General features: G+C 36.9%; 1 protein-coding gene across 2 annotated transcripts in view; it reads right to left on the reverse strand.

The window, feature by feature from the left end:
- CDH13 (cadherin 13) overlaps positions 1–22,239 on the reverse strand; it is a 424,829-nt gene that overhangs the window by 234,633 nt on the left and 167,957 nt on the right. For both annotated transcript variants that reach the window (XM_051629562.1, XM_051629561.1), the window contains exon 4: positions 10,801–10,917. In XM_051629562.1, coding sequence (XP_051485522.1) covers positions 10,801–10,917 — 117 coding nt within the window. The remainder of the gene's footprint in view (positions 1–10,800; positions 10,918–22,239) is intronic.

Here is a 22,239-nt window from a genome sequence, read left to right on the forward strand (position 1 = left end):
GTAGCTTATAGTTTATTCTTCCATTTCAACAGGACTTCCACTTTCCAAGGGAGGTTAGGGATTTTGAAGAACCCTCTTACAGTCTTTCTAAGCCCCCAGTGAAAAGAAAACTCTTTCTTGTTAACTGTTTGTCAGTTGTTTGCTTGTCCTAACGGTAAATTCATTACTGAAACCAATGGCAGATTCTGCCACCAAATTACTGGCAATGAGATAAAATGCCTAGCTCTTCAACACAATAATTTCTTACTTTGAAATTTACTGCATAAGGGTTCACTTGGTTCATTACACAAGCAGCAGGGAGTCCCTCATTGAGAGAATGAAGGACAAAATATGGCAACCTAGCTGTATTTTGCCTCCAGTCCTTGATGGGAAAATTTCAGTCTAATTCCAAAAATATAATTACCTCTGACATTCTAGTAAGTCTTTTATAAAATTGGTCTTTTGAAAAGTATGTGAAGAAAAAAGTTTTGTTTCTATGTCTGCTGGAAGTAAATATTGCACTAGTATATATTACACCTGTCTTCATCTGCTATGAATTACACCCATATATGTACAGACATAAGGTATGATCAGTGAACATGTGCTTAATTTACTCCTAGAATTAAAAGGCTGTTCAGGTTGGGAAAGTTTTCAACATAACAAAATGTGGTCATCAAAGCTTTATTTTCTTGTAAATGAGGAAAAGGACCAGAGGATACATTTCACAGCTAGTATGTTCAGAGCTCATAGCAGGTGCTTGTGAGCTACATCTGTACCTTTTTATCTGAAGAGTTTGGAATCAACAAGGTTTCAGAAGCTTGGAAAAAAAATTACAATCCATTTTGTATTACCTACAAAGAATGCCCTTAACTGGTCATCCCCTAAAGGAAACAGTATGCCTGGTTTTTAAGATTTCTCATTAACAGATAATTACACTTTTTTTCCAAAGTATTATTGATTGTTTTGTGATTGTATTAAAAACATGTATTTTATTAAATAATAATTGTCCCACTATTCTCGTAAGAAAATAAATTAATAAAATTCAGTAATGGTGCTAGATTATTTTAAAAAATAATCCACATATAATTGATTCTATTAATTCAAATTAATTTTCATGTTCCATTGACCCTTTAGAAAATTCAGATTAGAAAGCCCACCAGCCCAGTAATAATGGATGAAGTTGATTTATTATGTTTTCCTATTTACACAATTTCAGCATGCTCTGTATAGTTCATTAATTTTTGTTGGTGATAAAATTCATATAGATCCTTACAGTTTTTCCCTTACAAAATTAGTGAGTTCCCCATGGAAGCCATTGCTCTTTGAATATGCCTGATTTAATCATTATTCCAATCCTACAAGGAACAATAGCTTCTTCAGCGACATTTAAGGACTTGTTTGTCAAGTAGAAAAGAAACAGTTAAGGAAAGGCTGTTATGCTAAACACCTGCCTCTGTAGTCTGGTCTCCAAAAAAAAACGAAACCCGCATTTAAGTGATTATGCTGTCAGATCCATTTTAATCCTACTGCCTGGTTTCAACCAAATTTGACAAAAACCAAACCAAAACAAAACAACCCACAGGATACAAAGTTCCTAAAAGTTCCATGAAAATTATAACCCTGTAAAATGGAAAAGACCTACTATCACCTGCAGAAAGAAAGGTAGGAAGACTTTACGTTTTGCACATGTATTCATTGCCCAGTCAGGTCAGCTTAAGCTCCAGGATCTGCTCACTCTTACCCCAGTTTAAAATGCCAGAAAGTAGAAAATAACACCAGTAATACTGAGGGCACAGTAGGATGATTTAGGGTCCTTGTGCTTGAGGTGTTATCACAGATAAGAAGACAGGTGTGTTGCAGAATGCAAACATTTGTAAGAAATCAGCCTTCATCACTTCAATTGCTCATGAAAATACTTGTAATATATTGTAAATCAGGTTTGAACATGAATGTCTGTTAAATTAATACAGTCCCTGAATTCAAGTTGTAGTCACACTCAGCTAAATCCACACTTTCTCATTTTATTTGCAATTCTAGTAAGTAAAAAATATATTAAGACAGATGTTATTCGATTATAGAGATCACTACTACTTTCAATTTCTGTACTTCATTGTTATACAGATTTCTATTATCAAAATCCATTCTCATCTTCAGCAAGCTCAGCTGAAAATGTAACCTTAATGGTTTCACCCACCTTCTGAGAAATAAAAACTTTTGAAGCACTGCAAAGATAATTCTTATACAAAAAAAAAAATAAAATTGAACCTTGATGAAAATCCTATTTTCCAAATATACTTGAATATTTTTCCCTAGAAACATAGTGAAAGAAAGTATAACCTGATATAAGCATTATCAGCTTAGCTCATTCTTCCTTCAAGCATCCTTTTTTCCCTCCACAGTCTCTGAAGATGGTTGGCCTGTTCTGTTAGTTTTAATATGCTTAAGATCAGACATCTTTCTACAAGAATGTTCAGAAAAATGCTTTAGGATGTGCTTAACAAACATTAACTGCCAGTCCACGGAAGTGCTGAGGACAAGCTTATAAAGACTTATCAGCTTAAATCCCAACTCAAGCAATCAAAGTTGCTAAAATAAAGTGCTGACAAAACAGTGCATGTATCTCAACCGTCATTCTAATTTTTAGAATTTGTATAGCTATTTATTCCATGTTATTCACTTGCTCTTCAGAAATATGAGACAGATAGTACTACAGCAGGAAAATAAGATATGAAAGAACAAGGATGCAACTGATACTTGTTGACTTAAGAGCAGACAAAATTGGGATGAAATTTCCAACAGAAGCAACGCATACTCACAGCAGCACCTGATGAATTCAAATGGGAGAAAAAGCACATACAAAGTCAATAGCATGGACCACGAAGACAGCACGTGAAGTTTGGATATGTGTGTACAAGTCTGTACTCTTTAATTGTTATGCATCTCTGAGTATTTATGTGTATAAAATATAGTATGGAGGGCATGATTCCTGTACTTCAATTCCAAATATATAAACTCCAATACCCACAGGAAGGACAAAACCAGCATTTCTTTATAAGACTTTTAAACCCACAAATAATAATATCAAATTTGTCACCAGTCCAGCCCAAAAACTGCCTTTATTAAAGTCTTTCATTAATGGAAGTATCAGGGTAGACAGTATGACAGAATTTAGTTTGTAATTTGGCAGGGATAAGTAATTTTTCTTCATAAAATGTCATTCATTTGGATATTGCTTTATATCACACTATACACTTGCTAGCAATTGACTTTGAATAATAGGAAACCAAAGGGATAATTTGGAACAAAACAGGAAAATTATGGGATAGAGAAGGTACAGGATTCAGATAACAAACAGATGTCATCTGAAGTACTGTGAATCAATTCACAGTGATCAAATAAATATCTTGATTCATTTAAAGGAAGTTCTGTGGTTATGTTCTCTCCACTGACTTTTTAAATGGTGCAGATGTCAGGAACAATTCCTTAGCAGGAACCAGTTTTACCACTCTCAGATTATAGAATGAGGCTCTGCTCTTTCTTAAGATTGAAACTTGGCCCTCCTAAGAATGCAGAGACCAAGGTTTTGCTCAAAATTATTCATTCAATAAAATAGCTCTTTGGATCTGGACAGAATGGACACTGAATTAAACCAAGACAGAGAAGACAAAGCTGATAATAAAAAAATATTCCATTAGCCAGCTCAGGATATGGAATTATCTTGGAAGACAGCAAAGATGAAAGTTAACAAAGTCAGTAAAGTTTCATGAATACCACAGAGAACTGAGTTAAGGAATGGCAATTTAATAACTGTAACTCTGCATCCCTAAAAGGGACTTTCTGGCTGTCAATGACCATGATCCATTCATTCTATGTTCAGTAAGACCAGGTACAGAATCATATTTTGTACGCAATCCTTAAAACATGAGCCTGGGGTTTATTTATGTCAAGGACACTAGAACAGGCCTGGAGTTTTGGGAAGTCTCATTGGGCTTGTTTTTGCAAACGTGACTATAAATTAACCCTTTAAGAAAAGCAAAACCCAAACGCATTATGGAAAGACATCTAACATCAGGCACCATTAGATGAAATAGCTGTTGCATCCAAAATAATCCAAACATCTTCCTTAAACTTGAGTTTAAAATTCAGTTAGTGTGGTAATGAAAAAACAGTTGCCAGGATTTTCTTTAATCTTGGTTACTTTATATGGGTAATTTACTGGCAGAGACTTTTTCCTTTCTACCTTCATCTACCACCCAGTTTAAGATACCAACTTCTGAGATCAAAATTAGTACAATGTGACAGTTAAACTGTAGTATACAGTGCTGAGCAACTTCGGAGCACAACATCTTTTCTGTTCCATGATGCCCTTAAGATCATAAGCATAAATTATTATGAAGCAGGAAATTAGGTAGCAGATATTTCAATATTGGGCAGAAAACTTAATTCCATCATTGCCACAGAACTGCTTCATCTACAACAAACTTGTAACCATAGTAACTAGATTAGAAAGTACTCCTTAAATATTTTTTAATTTTTTTATTCTTATTAACAACACCCAACACTGAAAAATAATGGTAAAATCTTATTCTTTTCCAGTTTTCCAAGGCATCTGTTGCTCAAGTGTGATTTCCCTGAAAGATCTTAAGTAAACAAAATTATTTGAACAAAGCTTTCCATTAAAATTCTCTTGGCTAAAGAGAAGAAATATATTATGTTGGAATTGTTTATGTGACTATCGATATTTTAAAAAAGGGAAGTTTGAAGTAAGACATTTCAGAGATAAATTTGAAGTGCTGTTTTCACTTAAAGGTTTGTTAGGGCATCAAATATATATTCTTTAATGAAAACTAATAGTCTGTGGTTTAACAATTCATATACTTGCATCAAAACCCCTTTAATTTAATGGATTGCTGTTAATTTCATTACATTTGTTGCTGAGGCAAGTCGGTATTTTTCTATGAAGGTCAGAAATGTGCCTTCACACAAACCATGAACTTGATCAGATGTTAAACTGTGACATTTCCAATGGTCTGCTCAGGTCCAGCTCAGCAGGGTATTACACATTTTCAACACTAGAATAGCAGGAAACCTCTAGATGTCTGCTCTTTCAGGATCAGCAGCAGCTGGACTAAGCAGTGATACTATATTTATCAAACTTTGTATTCCCTCCTCAGTACTTCTGTTGGAACTTAATTCCTCTTCTCTGGGGACTAGAAACTTCTAATCTTCCGCCAAAATGTACATATCTTATTTATGATGCTAGTGCAGTCCTTGTGTTTAGTTACACTCACTCCAGATGTACAGAAGACACTTACTATGCCAGGCTGAACCAACTGAACTCAGATGATTTTCTGCCCAGTCTTAATGTACTAATACCACAATTTGACTTCTCTAATCCCTATTTTTTTTTCCTTCTAGATTAGAAAGATCTCTATTTATCAAGACTCTCCTTTTTGCCTAGGTGTCATTCATTAATAATACCCTCCCTTCTCCCCCCTTTCTGTACATCTTTCTATCACTCTTAGTTTTCTGCTTGTTTATATATCCTTATCTGTGGGTGTGTCTTTTCCTGCACAGAAAGATAATTCTGCATACTTTAGCTGAGTGCCCTCCTTATATGCCAGCAAACTTTGATGCAAGAAACCAGAATTCCCTGTACATGAGTAATTCCATTTACTCTCTGAAAAAGCTCCTCAAGCTGCAATGCTTCCCAGGAGCCAAGCATTCCAACACCTCCCTGATGGCACCATTTTTTCAGCTGTCACCAAAATATGCTTGCCTTCTGGAAAGGTCAGAATTCTTACTGCTGACCACCTTTCAGTTTCTGAGGAAAAGAATATTAAAAAAAAATAATAATTAAGAAAACATTGGCTCTTTCTATTTCCATAGTAAGAAATACAATCTCTTCCTTCCGCATATTTTTTAGTAACTGACATGAAGATTCAGACCTTTACCAACTGAGGAGTTGGTAAGGAGTCATATAGATGTCTCTCTTGGCATTTGAAATGTTTTTAAGTTCTAGCTCCTGTCTTGTGCAGATGCTTCTGTTCTCTATCAGAGCACACCATTTTCTTCCAGACTCAGACACTCAACATCCTCTTCTCTTTAGACCCTCTCTCCCCATCCCCTCATTTTCCACCTGATTTTCCAGTAGAACAAACACATTTCTCAATTCAGCTTTAATTTTACTGTTTTTCTTCTCTTTCATATGTCCTCCTGTAATCTACAGTCCTTCTCCCTAGGCTGTCTTCAAAGGTTGGCAGATCAGAATCATCTCTCCTGACACTTATATCACCTTCTTTTCAAATTTCTGCTTGAAGTTTGGCATTTTTTTCCAGCTGCATCTTCAGCACGTAAAACTTCTCTTCTACAAAGCATATAATTTATCATATATAAATAGCCTAAAGCAGATAGCCACTCACAAATAACAAGCTTCCAGCAGCTTTTCCATCCAGTTATCTTCAATTTCCTCCCCTCTTAAGTTTGTTGTGGGTTTTTTTTTCTATTGTACCATTAACACAAGCTTCATTGTCTCTCTGCCTTATATTCACAGCTCAGAAGAGGGGGAAAAAAGCCACCTCCTCATATATCTTAACGATTTCTATCCAGTTTGCTATCCTGCACCATTTTTTCTCTTGAGCTTATGTTTAGGTCAGGCCTGCTATCTAACTGTCATTTAGCAGCTAACTTGCAGGCAGGGAGCATAGATACACTCTTTGATGAAAAATACCTGAACAAACATCCCCTCCCTTCCAGAAGGACCAAACAGCTGAGTAGTAAAAAAAAAAAAAAAAAAATCTCTTACTGGCAAAAAAATAAGGCTTGCTTTTTCTTCATACAACACTAGTTTCCTATAAAGTCTCCTTTGTTCCTCTCCCTGTCTTCTGGCCTTCACCGAGCATAAAAAATCCTGTCCTGATTCTTACGAGGCCAAGTAAATCCTGGCTTCTGCATCTTACATGTTAACAAACACTCATTCTTATGAAGGACATTTCATTTAAATTAAAGAATAGAATAATGATTCATTATATGTCCATCAATAAAATCCTTAGCAAGTCCTTTCAGCCTATATTAAAAAATGGTCACTATGCAGCTGTTCTCTGTGTCTAGAAGAAGAGCTGGAACTTCTTGACCATCTCCACAATTACCTTCCTGCACCTTCAGATCTGCATTACTGTAGGGATTAAACTTCAGAAAGTACCATCATGAAGAGCATCACCACAGTTAAAGTGTGTCTGGAGATTGCCATTAAATAGACGAACAGAACCACCCCTCTTAAGTTAGTCTTAGAAAACATCTCAGTAGCATAGTGACAAATAACCCATCAACATAATTACAAAATAATCCTGCATCCCACTGTTTTGTACTTCATTTGACTTGATGTGGACAAATAAACTAGAAAAGTAACATATGGAGAGAGACTAAAAATTGAGTATCATATCCCTATGTTGTACCAGCAAGAGCTAAACAAAACACATCAGTAGCACTCAACAGTTGTAGCCTGGGCCATCTGGTCACAAAGGCCTGTATTACCAGGACTGTATTAAAATATTTTCATTGCACTTATTTTCCCTCAGGAAAGAAGGATGATATGCAAAAGCTTAAATCCTGCTAACGGGTGAGATTCCTCTACCTCCAAGCCCAGCATTCCTATGGTAGTTATTTTACTATGAGATACCCTAAAGAACAGTGTCCAAATGGCAAGGCAATAATCTCATTCTTAAATGGGTAGGCTGGAAAACCAGTAACAGCACAGAGAAAAGCCTCTACACATTTATATTGTAAGAAAAATTTTTTGTAGTTAATTAACCATTTTTTTTCACTTGTCCAGTTGCATTTTCTGATTTATATTACCAAATCTTAATGAATAAAGTCCCTTAAAATTCCCACTTTTTTTTTGATTTATGCAATTGTTTTCTAACTGTGAAATAAAATATAATTAATTGTTCTTTCTCTGCTCTCTTATTTTTGCACAGCTGGCCTGCTCCTAAGTAAGTGCTAATAAGCAGCTCAACTCCTGGTGGCTGCTGCAAAAACTTCTGAACAACCTTGTGCATTTCCAGGCAGGGGTTGGAAAGCAAGTGGCAGTCAGGGCAGATCAATAAACTACACTGGTAATTTGCTAAAGCAGATGGAAGAACAGAAAAATAACACACTCGGGGTGCAACTGGAAATCCAGACTTGACCACATGATGATATCAAACAGAACCAGTCATATCTGAATCCAAAGGAGCCCAGAAGGACACTGTTTCACAGAGTTGGGAAGAATGAGTCCTTGTGAGCCCCTGCAGTGCAAGACAAACTCCACTGTTTCCATCCCAGAACATACTCAGATCCTCAGCCCTGACTGCCGGCAGGTATATGATAAAAGTTTGATCCAGAATCTGCTTTCCTTTCTTCCTCCTCTTTTTTTTTTTTTTTCCTAATTCTATTATAACATGCAAATTATCAAATCTCTGAATATTTTCTCTCTTCTCCGAAACAGCACAGAAACCACAGCTACAAAATATATCTGCAACGTCCATTCACAGTGGTTACAACAGACCAGAGATGGAAAAGTTTATGTTCAAGATAAATTCATATCCATCAGAAGCTGTAATTCATCAGTCCATGTAGTGCCCTATTGAGGCTTTGGAAGATAAGCCCCAAAAAAATGTGGAAGAGGAAATAAATGTGTTTCTCATACTTCACAGATGTGGGCAACTAAATTAATTTTTGTACATTCATAAAGCCACATTCAGTTCACAACAAACATTTGAAGTGTAAATGAGACAGATGATCAACTTTTTCTACAGATTGTGTAGGATCTAAGACTCTTTAGGTTAGTACAAACTATTCCATTTCTGAAGACTTCATGGCCTATCTTATGAAGACTTAAAGGATTGCCTTTTCTTTTTTTTTTTTTTTTTTTTCCCCCTGCATTTACTTCCACTGAATATTTTTAGTTAGGGAACAAGACTCTCTTCCCTACCACTAGTATGTCTGAGGCTCCACACATTTTTATTTCTGCTTTGTTAAGCATTCAGCTGCAAATTACTGCAGTTAATGTAGAATATTTCATTCCATTATTTAAAATATCTCTAAAATTTTTGTCTCACTTGACACATACACTCTGTGTTGCTACCTGCAAGAGATTATAGCCAAAATACTCATAGATACCTAAATCAGAAATGTACCAGAAAAAAACATATTTAGACTTCTAAAACTGAGGACAAAGTATTTCAAGGTGCTGATCATTTGCAGTTCCTCTAATTTAAACATTAGTTGAGGCCAGGTACCTTAGGGCTGTTGAAAAAAGAGACTGCCTGAGGCTTTTACACTTCTGTGTTTGTACATCATCTAAATGCACTTTGTGATCCCTGATGAGCACTTCAGGAATGATAACAAATCAAGGTGTCAAGATGCTACTAAAACATTTAAGTACAAATAGGACCTGATCCACCTCATTCTGCTTAAATAATCCCAGTTGCCAAGGCTAGCATCCTAAAGTCCCAATAAAAATGCATAATGAAGGCATTTACAGGGAGCAACTCAGGCTACCTCAGGCCTAAAAATTCAGTGTTCACAAGCAGTAGGGGTAGAAGAGGGCAGGGAGAAATCAATAAATAACAAAAAAAAAAAATCCTAAAATATACATCTGTGTATAAGTAACCTTTTTAATTCTCTTACTGCTTTAAAATTGCACAACAGAAGTCTTAAAAATTAACTATTTATCCCTAACATATTAACAAACATTATTTATTTCAGTTATTGATCATCCATGCTCAAACACTGAAATGTGAAGGGATATGTTCAGAAATGGCTTTAGAAAGTTTAGGGCACATTAAAAAATACTTCAGAAAAACAGGAAAACTTCCAGAAATTTATGAGATCAGTATAAAGTATTGACAGTGAAAGGGGATAAAATAAGTTCTTCATAACTGTTCTTTCTTTTTACTGATTGAAAACATCCTTTCCTAATTATTAAAGTAACTGATTAGGTGCCAGCTGGTTAAATTACACATTGATTGTAAAGCTCTGCCCTCAAGCTGTGCATTTAGCTTTAGCGAACACGTCGGTGGGAATTAGGAACAGGCTCTACAGCTGTATAGGCCATTATGTCATCAACACTGCTACCAAAGTCAGAGCAATTCATAGGAGTTCCTATTTCAGAACTGCCAACATTTATGTAGTTATAACTTCTGATACCTAAATGGCCACTGGAACCACTTATGGTATTTTAGTTATAATGATTTTGCATACAGATGTATATCTGAATTTCTGGAAAAGCAGCTGTTAGAATTCTTATCTATCTGGTTGCTGCAGACAGGAGAAAAACTTCTCACTTCTTTGTCAGATCTTTGCAAACAGCAAAACATAAAACTGAAAACACCTGCAAAGACTTATTTTGGCTTTGGACACTAGAAATTAACTAAGGGATGAACAAAAGACCTTTTTACATATAATGCATTATTAATGCCTTCTAGGCCTTGAGAACAGAAACAAGATAATCCACTACTACAGGATATGGTTCACAACTTTCCTGGTCTAGATTTCAGCCCCAGTCTAGCACACAGACTCACAAGTAGGTGCAGTAGGCTCCATTGAAGACAGCAGCTGTATGCAAACAATCTCTGATTAATGCTTTCTGCCAGAATTTGTGCTGGCAAACTCTGCCATGAGTACAAAGCCATTTTCAGATGTCTACACAATATAGACAGAAAAGCAATCTCTCAGTTCAGTTTTATGTTTCTTAATTTTTTCTGGGACATTATTACCAATATGAGAGAAATAGATCAATTACTTAATATCAACATTTGATCCAGTCATTTGTTGACTTACCTTGCCAACAGATCTGGGGAATGGTGGTCTTTGATTTTCAGGAATTAATATTGGAGTTGCCAAAATAGCCCTTTTTTGTCTTGGAATTCCAAGGTTGCCTTCAATCTTAAAGATTTCCTAAAAAAGAAGAAGATCAATTACGAAGACGAAAAAAAATATTCCCTTCTCTGCATCTTCAGACAAAATTAACACAAACTACCAGATTCTAGGTTTTGTATCATACATTTTTCCAGCTATTAGTGGTAACATATCAAACTACTTATTTAAATCTATCAGGTTACTGTACTTCTTATAGTGACAAGAGAATCATATGATTTTCTGATTCTGTGACAGCAGGCAAGCTGTAATTGTTTTGCATTCCTGTAGACTAGTTTTAAACCTAAGCAAGTATGTCTACCATTCTAACCAGGCAACTGTTTAAATCATATGTCTTAAACAAGGTCTTGCTTACCTCAAAAACTTGGATGAGACATGTAAAAATGGAGACTTCAAAAGTCTTACATAATTTTCGCATCTAAAATCACATCTATAGTCAGTCACTTGTCAGTCCAGGTTTTTAATCAAGCAGAACTTACAAGTGAATCTGCTGAGACTGCCCTCAGCTAATAAATTCTCAATAAAAAGCAAAAGCTTGTAAGTTAAAAATGAAAATAAACACAAACCCTAGTTGTAACTTAGAATATTGGCTAGTAGGGGTTTAGCTGTGTTGGGCATGTTGGGTTGTTTTTTTCTTAGATAAAACTTCATGCTTCTTATATCAGAAAGAACAAAAGTAGAAGGGGGTTTATACTCAAGTCTTTCTTTTCCTCCTGCATTTTCCAGAGTATTTAAGTTCTGAGCTTCAGGCAATTCATCACTTTATGACCTACAGCAAACTCTTCACAAAGGACTCCAGCCCCTAGAACTCTCTGTCCATCATGTCTTTACCCCCCCACCCCGACAATACACTTCTGCCCTCTGCTGCTCTCAGTACTGTTTCTGCATGATCTGCAGTTTCCCAGAGACCACCCCTCTTCCTTTTGATTCCTCCTTCAGTCTCTCCAAATCTCTTCTCCAAGTGTAGTTACTACCAAGATCAAAAACAACCTCTCCTCATCTCCCCAAACCTCCCCTTGATCCAGGCCCCTTTTTGAGCAAAACAAACAAACAAAACCAACCACAAAATAAGAACCACACAGCACAAAAAAATCCACACACAAATTTGTACTCTGTGTGTGTTGGGAATCATAGAACAGTTTGGGTTGGAAGGAACCTTAAAGATCCCAAGGGAATTGTGAAACTCAAAAAGATTTACATCAGTAGTATTCATTCAGGTTGTCGTGAAATCAGAAGTTGAATTAAAGGTCTAATTCCAATAAGGTAGCTACATCCTACTCTCTTTGTGCAGAAACTCCGGATCCCTCAGTCAGTTCTGGAATCCATGCAGTTACTTTCTATTTCATACAGAGAGCTCCACCCCTAAGCTGTGTTCTCATAAAACTGCAAGGCTGAATGAGTTTTCTTACTGGCATGACCTGAACATCCATCAGTCAAGAACTTCACAAGCTGGTCCTGGTGTCACCTGTACAGGTGACTCCCATCTCAGGAGTCTATCAACACTGCTCTACCTCTACCAGCTTCCACATCACTTAAAATTTGACAACAGCAGCAGGGGAAACTCAAGTCTTCAATAGTCAATTAGTTGAGACAAAATCAAGAAGCCGTGGGAGCCATGCAGAAAATCTCTTCTCACAATTTTGTCAATTTTCATAACTTTTTGAGGCTCACCCTGATAGAGTTTCCATCTCTCTCAAAGGCTTTGCCACTTCTTTCTAATCTGCAGGCCACTTGGGTCCCTATTTTTGCCTTTCAATTCCTCTCCCAGAAGAATTTTTCCTAATAAAAATTCATGAGAAAGTTCAATATGAAAACATTTGAAGTGTCATATGAAAAGGAAGAGCTGAATTCTGTCGAAAGGCAAATGCAGAGAGCAGTAGGCTTTAAAAATCACTCATACTGTAAACACAGCAGTTTGTCTGCCATGTGTCTGTAACGTTTAAGTGACTACCAGTATGTCTAAAAGGAAATACCAGTTAATTCAGCTCATCAGCAGCAGTACTGAACTGATTACAATTTCCACTCATGCTAATTCCCACCTTCATGGCTGCCCTTCAGCTCATGAAAATGAAAGACTACCAGATGCATGCCCTTCAGAATGAGCAAGACATTTATTCAGATTTACATGTCTTTATACCATAGAGTTAGGTTTTTATTGAAAGATGCCAGTCTGCCCAAACTATGATGCTACTTACACAAGTTGCAGGTTCCCTAGATCCCTAGAGAACTCTCCACTCTGTTTTTTGTTTTTACCAGGGGTTCTTGGGAGCATTGCAGTACTTGAATATTTGAATGAATGGCCTAGTCACTACCCAGTAGCAAGCACCATCACTCTTGGCAAAGAAAATTTCATTCTAACTTGTCATGGGAATAAGGTGGCTGGATACTAATATCGATTTGTTACAATAAGGGTTGGAAACATCACTGGAGTGGCAATCTGTAATCCACTGTGGTGACCAGAAAAGTGGTTGAGTTTCTTGCCATTTAGTTTTTTTATATATTAAGCTTGATGGTATAAAATGGGGTCAGTTCCAAATACAAAAACTAAGTAAAATTAATTGGATGCTTGTGGCAAAGAAAATTCCTCTGAAATAGCAAATGGGCTGTGTTATTCAGTGGTATATCAGTCTTCCTACAAAACAACATCACTACATAAGACTGAAAAGCTAAAGCTGCATGCAGGTCAACTTAAGAAGAAATATTTTTAATTTTATTCTCAGCTGAAAATTCACAATTGTACTGTAATACTTAGTTGATTTATGTATGTTATTTTTATCAGTAGAGTATTATTATTATCAGCAGCATCAGTAGTTAATGATTATAAAAAGTGCCCAAACAGAAAAAATATTTTCTCATGTTGGTAATATGAAAATCTAAGAAATGTGCTGGAACTTTACTTGTAAGTTAAAGAACAACTGTTTGAAGAAATAATTATTTCAATGAATAAAGTTAAGAATTATAAAGGTCAATGGCACACACACACACCTGCTCAAAAGCAGTCTGTCCTCAATGCCTGCTAATGTCACCCTGAACATCACACTGTACATTTCAGAAGAACAAAACTACCTAAAATCCAGCATTCTGAGGGGAATCAGGTATGTCAGAGCACATCAGCTTCCAGGCTCGTGAATATGGTCAGGCATAGCACCTGGGTAATGGAAATTGTTGGTGGAACTGAATTTAATTACATTGGGTGTTTCTACCGCGATAATTGCTATGCAAGTAGAGAGGCAGATCCTTACACTACCTGATACACCCATCAACTTCCCCGACACTTGGTAATCTCAGACTATAGCTTTGCTACTGTGCTGTTCAGCTAGTTGCATAGCTATATGTGTTTTTATAGGATGGAGGTTCCTGTTATTTTTAGAAGAGTCAGGAATATGCTAGGAAAAATTTATTGTTCAAATAATTCGTTCATGTGTAAATCATGACTATTTTAATGCTAATTTATTCTGAAGTATTTTTGTAATGCATATGTGACAAAACATCAACTATCATGGAGACAAATCTGAAGTTTTGCTTTGTGAAGTGATGCATTGCATTATTGCCCTGCACCTCTGCAGTATCTTTTGTGATGGAAAAGTCCTGTTTCTATTCAAGTATAAGTTTCATTTTCTTCACACCTGCCTGATCCTGTGTAAGGGAAAAGTTTCTCTATGATGATAATGGACTAAATGCCACCAAGTCTCCTTTTGTACATATTAACCACGGGAGCTACCTGTTCTGAGAACAACACAGACATGACAACCAAATGCCTTTTCCTCTTTAAAATTAACATTTCAGACTTTTCTTGTCATCATTTATTGAGTGTTATTTTCATTTTGAACCATATGTGAATCACTCCCTCTTTTCAGGAAATCTCATATTGGTTCCACACTGCTCATTAAATATAATGAGGTAGCCCTTATACACAACCAAGCAAATATGCTCTGACTGACTACATCTGTCAAACAGCATTGCAAATATGGGCTTAAGGAAGAAGAAAATGGCTGACTTCTGTCTTCACCAGGATACACTAACAACACATCACTTATCACAACTAAAAAATACCCTTTTTCCCTTCTCTGCAGTGCCCACACTGGTTGCAAAGCAAAGCAAAGCAGGCTGCTTTTACAGCACGTCGGGAAAAAAAAATAATAAATGTTGAAGATGTCCCCAAACCTTCAGCACCTTAAGTAAATACAGCATAAATATGGAAAGCACTCACTGCTGCAACTGTCAAGGCATGCAAACCTTAGGAATGTGTCCTGTAATAAAAGTTTACCTTGAAAACAGGATGTTTTTGTTTTTCTTTTAATGAAGCACCTCAGAAACATCATCATGAAAACATTAGAAAAAACTTCTTTACTGTGAGAGTGACAGCCCTGGAACAGGCTGCCCAGAGAGGTTGTGGAGTCTCCTTCTCTGGAGAGGTTCAAAACCTGCCTGGACACATTCCTGTGTGATGTGCTCTGGGTGATCCTTCTCTGGCAAGGGGGTTGGACTGGATGATCTTTTGAGGTCCCTTCCAACCCCTAAGATTCTGTGATTCTGTAACCTCTTGGGTTAGTTAGCAAACTACTGTTGAAAATAGTACTAGACACATAGCAGAGTACTAAAGCACTTAAACCTTTCACAAATATGATCCTTTTGAGACTTAACCAAAGGGACACAAAACTTTAACTTCTTACTCTTAATATCCCTGTTGAGTCCACTGAGTGGACTTCTCTCTTCAGTTATGTGCTGGTTTTGACCAGGCTAGAGTTAATTTTCTTAACAGTAGCTGGTATGGCTATGATTGTGTTTTATGCTGAAAAACAGTATTGATAGCAGAGGGATGTTTCAGTTATTGCTGAGCAGTGCTTACACAGAGTCAAGGCTTTTCTGCTTCCCACACCACCCCACCAGAGGCTAGACTAAGGGTGCACCAGAAGTTGGAAGGTGACACAGCTGGGAGAACTTACCAAAGGGATATACCTTATCATATGATGTCATGTTCAGCACAAAAAGCCGGGAAGAGAGGGGGAGAATGTTCAGAGTTAGTGTTTTCTCTTTCCAAGTAATTATTACATGTGATGGAGCCCTGCTTTCCTGGAGATGGCTGAACACCTACCTGCCAATGGGAAGTAGTGAATGAATTCCCTGTTTGTTTTGCTTTGCTTGCACACGTAGCTTTTGCTTTACCCATTAAACTATCTTTATGTCAACCCACAAGTTTCTCACTTTAACTCTTCGGATTCTCTCTTGTGCCATCAGGGGAGAGTGAGCGAGCGGCTGTGTTGGGATTAGTAGGGTTAAACCATGACAATTTGTCTTGGAGGAATTAAAAATGTGAAAGCTTCCCATGTGTTGAAGACACCCAGATTTCCAGAATGAAAAGGAGAAAGAACACATAAAACATATGTCAATTCAACAATGAACCCTTTTGGTGGGGTAATAACCTCAATAAAGCCACAAAATGTGTGGATCAGTAGCAGAGAATTGACAGCTCCAGCTCTGGAGTAACACAGACAGCCATGAGCCAGCTTGTTTCAGTTCTGGAATATAAGGACAATTTCTAATTAAAAAAAAAATTATTTCTTATGTAAAATTAATCCTGTTCATAGCAGATTTGTCTTACCTTGGAAAAACAGCTTTCTAAGTCTTGCTGCAGGGCAGCCAGCTATAACTACACAGAAGAAAACTAACACATTTTGTGCTCATGTTCTGGATTGCTCAAGTGCTATGGAATTCATTGCATTATAATACTGCTGCACAAAAGCAATTTCATGATACCCTAAAGCAATAATACTGTATATGTTAAAGTAATGCATACTGTTTAATAGATCTAGTGGCTGCAGTTCCAGTCCCACGTCTGAATGGATGCATAAAACACACTCGTTCCTACCCCCAACAAGGCTCCAAGCTGCAATTACAATTAAAACCTGTTCAGTTCTGTTTCCCAACATTTTTTTAAAGTCCTATTGACACATATTCTTTGTTATCCCTCAGTTTCTTCATCATCTCCATTCCCTCGACAAAACAATCTCTCATCTAATTGTAAACTGTATTTACCTTGTTATTCTGTTCTTAGCTCTGCATGATCCTTCTGCTCTGGTACACCTCCTGCATTCCCAAATAACACCCCACTTTCTCTTGTGTCAGATCTCAGTGCAATTCTGCAAATCTTGTTTTCTTTTAGAAAATATTCAGTCCTTAATGTTCATTTTTATTTCTCCTGAGCAACTCTATGCAAACTGATGTAATCTCAAATTTGATTTTTTTTTTTTCCAGAAATACTTTCTTTTTCCACCCAGTATTCATAGGCTTTATGAACAACATTCGTCTTGGCTTGCATTATCACTCCAAAGCTTTCCTGTTTCACCCATCTTTATGAGATAACCAGTTCCATTCTACCACCAAAAGCACAGGCAGTGTTAAAAATTTGGAATTCCTGGTAGATTTGGGAACACTTTTGATGCAGGTCCTACAATGCATTCAAGACAAGAAAGGTAACAGCAGTTCCTCATAATGCCTTATTTTAACCCTTGATTTTGTCATTTAAAGCTGATATGACATGCATGAAGCACTGCAGCAAATAGGTTTATATATGCCATACATCAGCCTAGAGCTGGTAGCATCCCATCACAACCCAGGACCCTCTTCTCCCCTTCCCTGCCATCTTCCCGATGCACAAACACCCAAGCCAATCTAAAGAATGTATAAATTTTGTCAAATCACAACAGTGGCATTTTAATCTTGCTGTGCCTGGTGTAAGCAGCAATTCAAGAAGCAGGACAGCAGAAAGAGGAGCCCCTCATTAAGCTACCAGCAAACCCACAAGTTCCAAAGTTTCCAGGTCATTGTTTTTCACTTTAAATAAAAGTCTTCATTTTAAATAAGAGTTAATTCATGTAATGCTAGACAGATACACCCAACCTGTGCATGTTGCAGACAGCTGGGCAAACCCAGATAAGTCATACTCTCTGCAGAGAACAGATGACACAGAGGAGACCTGGCCATGGGTATTGTAAAAAAAAGAAAAAGAAAAAAAGATCACCAGTTATTTCATGCTGAAAAGCAAGACCCCTTTTAATAAGAGCCTGAAAAGTTTCTTTCTTGTTGCAGTCATCAAGGACAGTTTAACTGGGAGGGAGTTTCAATACTTTTCTTTCTGTTAGTACTGGTACACCCTTGCACGTAATGTACTGTTGCAGTCGTGTGCCTGCACCATTTCCTTCCTCCTCTCCATTGGATCAGAGCTCTACTGAATCCTAGAAAAATATGTTACACAAAACTGCAAATCAGGAATGCATTTCACAAATCTACACAACAAAAAAAGTCTGGATGTGTTATATTAGACTTAACTATGCATCCAAGCTGCTCTGCAGATCTAGCATTCTTGTGCTTTCCTACACAGGAGCTGCCAGACTGACAAATGAAGCAGCTTGTGATGAAGTCTGTGATGAAGACAAAATGCCCACTTAGATCTTGGCTACAGCAAAACTCTGCATTCACCAAGCTAGATTTGAAATTTGGTTGAAAGAACTGAAATGTTAGGGCATTAATCCACTTCACCACTTGGTCCAGCTACTCAGAATAAATTAATTAATAAGCATTAACTGAATTCACAGTATATTAATCCACTTCACAGCTTGTCCTGTATTTTTACTTTTCAGTACAAACAAGTTAACAGACAGTAACTGTCTGATACAAGAAGCTTAACTCAATTCTGTGACACAAATAGAGAGACAGCATTGTAGTATCCTGTGGACAGCTTCTTATTACTGCCTGAGTGGTGCTGGAGTTGGCACTGGCCTTTGACTGTTTTGTTCAAAGATGAAAATACAACATGTGAACATGCCCTGTGATTTTTTTTCCCACCACAGTAACCCAATTAAATTCACAGGACCATGTCCCTTAGTTCTAAACCTGTCATTAGTCTGGACAAGTTCAAAGACCCACATAGCATTAATGAAAAAGAGAGCAGACAGGTAAAGTTCTTAGATGAGTTCTGAACTAAACATTCACTTGCAATAAAACAACTTTTGAGAAAGTATTACTATGAAGCCACTTTTAAAAAACAGTCATTCACTCAAATTTTACCTCTAAATCCAACTTTTATAGAATTTGCAAAATATCCTTGTTAGAAATAGCAACATTGTTTTGTTTTTGCCTGTCTATCTGGGGGTGGGAAATCCAGTCTCAGCTTTTTTTGCAGTACATTTGCAAAAGAAAAGTGAAACATGCAAGATGGAGACCCAGACAAAGGCTAGGAGATCTCAGTGGATTCTCACATTTCTCCTTAATCACATGGTGGCAATTAAGTCTAATTCAGGAAATTCTGAGAGTGTACCTGTCAGGAATCAAGAGCAAATTAATTGCTATACTGGAACAGATCAATGATTCATGAGCTGTAACATCAAGCTGCTAACAATATTAATTGCCACATACTTCAGGAAAAGGAGCTTAAAATGGCAGGAGTTTTAGCTTACAACTCTTTTAAGGTGTTTTGGTTTTTTTCTGGATTATAATCACTGAAACTAGAGCCCAGCTTTACAGTACATTAAATGTGACATTGATAGTTGAATAGTGTATAACATTAAAATTCATGTTTGAGTCTGAGCTTTTGCCCTAACAGCCTGCAGCCATAGTAGGATAGAAATATTTACATTTCTATACTTCACACCTGTTGACTTTTAACCAAGTGTCTCTATGGGGTGAGAGCAGCCACACAAACACCAAGTAAATGGTTTTATTCAAGTTCCCTGGCCAAGAAAAGACAGATCCAACCTTACTCCCAGCCTGCTCGTCATCTGTTCAACAGCTCCACAGCTACTCCTACTGCCTTGTTTTTGTAACATTGGTCATGGGCTGCCTGCTCTGGGTTGCTGGTCAGTGGGAAGCAGCATCCAAGATTACTAAAAAGAAATGAGACTCAAAACTGTCAGAGCAGACTTGGAACTCTCCATAGCTCCTTATTAACTACAATGCAGTGACTGAATAGGGACACATAGTCCAGTGGTCACAGGGGACAGAGAGGACACAAATTCACTATTGTTTTAATAATTGTTTCCAGAGACTCTTCAGTGAACCATGCTATTTAAGCACTTTAACCCCACAGATCTAAAAACTCTACTCAAGTCTCGATTTCTAATCCAGTGTATTTCTGAGAAAAAAGTGATGCATTCAAAAATCTGAGCTCTGACCTAAAGAACATACAATATCCCCCTTAGTTTCCACTTTTTTGCTCATATTTTATGTTTTTCCAGTTGTCCGATAAGTTTCATTTTTTTATCCAGACATGTTGTCTTGCTCCAAAAGTAACTGAAGTCAATAACATCAAATCTGTGATTTCTGCTGCCCTTACTAACACATTGGAATTTAGACAGGAGAATTTTAGAATTAAAAACCAGAATTCTCACTGCTTGAGCTTAATCAGCAAAATCTTTCTGCTCCTCATAATTATCCATCATGCATCTCACCACAGAAGAGTCTAGACTGGGCTGTATTTAAATGGCATTATGAATCTGTAAGATGAATTCTTCAGTTTTCATTGCACATGCCAAGTACAAATGTTCTGCTTCAAAATGTGACCAAAACCCCATTGTGTACATCAGATTATACACAGCATGTTGCTTCTATGAAGTGCAGAATTTCAAGGGAATGTAAGAAAATGAATTCTACTCTGTGCTATTCAACTTTCTTTGCACCATTCTCTTCGTATCTGAATGTAACACTGCAACTAAATCAAACTATGATCTTAGTGCTTCAGTTTCTGGTTGTTATTGCCTGACCATTTCAGAGCGAAGCAGTGTCAGTTTCTTAGCTTAAAATAGCTTTATTTTGCTGAACTTCTCATAGAGACAGGTTAATAAATTGCAGCATTCATAATTTAATACATTTTTGGCCCTGTTTCAGTTTAGTAACTGTCCATTAACAGACCTTGAAATCTGTGAACAAAAACATCATCTACCATTATACGCAAGTTTCTCAGATGAGTAATTTTTGATCTTCAGATTGCTCAGGCAGTTGCTTAGAAACATTTGTCTGTATTAGTTACACAAGTCATGTGGTATTATTTTTCTTTTCAGATTGGATGGCTTCTGTAAATAAGCAACAGAGCATGAAATGCAAATTTCATGATATAAAATTCAAAACTTGCTTTTGGCAAGGATTTGATTTATTACATTTACAGCACAAGATGAAAACAAAAAGGTTATCACTGTGATCTGAGTGACTTGACAAGGGGAGTAATGCCTGTACCACTCAGAGAAATAGTGGCATAAATTGCAAAAGCAATAAAAACATTAAAAAAATATTAATTGCATGGAATCAGTGGAGAGCAGTGCCTAGGGATCTTATTTGGCTGAAAAGATCATTCCCAGAAACATGAAGATGACAAAGGATGGAAGTTTGCTATGGAAGGGAATGGAACTGCTGCTATAATTCTCTTTACCAGCCATCTACATAGAAATTGTCTGTTTCCCTGCTATTGATTAGTACAGAAAAAAAATACTGGAGAGTCAAGTAAAGAACTATTTGCCTTTTTCAGAGTTTTGAGCAAGCACAGAAAGAGAAGCAAGAAGTCTTGTTCATGTTGATAGTAACTATCAAGTCTCATTCAGTAAGGCTGAAAAAGTATTCACTAGCATTTCATTGTTGACGATACAGAAATACAGTAGAATCTTTTTTTCTGCTGACACTACCAGTATGAAAAACTCTGAAACATGCCTTTTTGCTGCTTTTAACTTTGTAGAAAACACACTTGTATTTGCCTAAGTGTTTCGCCACTGATGGGAATTCTTTTTCTTCTGTTGGATGCATTATTTATAACAGCAAAATCATTGGTTCAAAACTAAATATAGAATTTACTAACAGAGGCTGCTTCTTTCAGCTGAAGAGAACCAAATATGGTAAAACTATGTTACTGAGCACACTCTCGGACTGTGATCCAGGCTGCTTCTATGAATTTTAAAGCCTACATTTAAAATATAGCCAAAGTCACGAGGACCAAACCAACCAAAGCCTGAAGAAGGAAATACTGCTAAAACAATGGGGAGAAACTTAGAAAATAACAGTTGGTTGTCTGGGGTTTTTTCCCCCTAGTAAATATTTAAACCCAGACTGCAAGAACTGGTGGACAGTAATACCATTTGCAAAGATGAAAATCTATCTGAGATTTTGGTGAATTGTAAGGCAAATATACAGATAACGGGTCTGACTTTTCAGTGACACTTGTGATAGCCAACAGACATACATCTCATCCTACTGCTAATTAAATAAAGTCTCTGACTAACTTTCGTGGTACTCACTTTCAAGGCAGAAGCTCTGCTAGAAACTGATGCCTGTGGGTCCCAAATGACAGCAAGTGTGCCTAGT

The sequence above is a fragment of the Apus apus genome, chromosome 11 (assembly GCF_020740795.1).
Source record: "Apus apus isolate bApuApu2 chromosome 11, bApuApu2.pri.cur, whole genome shotgun sequence".
NCBI lineage: Eukaryota > Metazoa > Chordata > Aves > Apodiformes > Apodidae > Apus > Apus apus.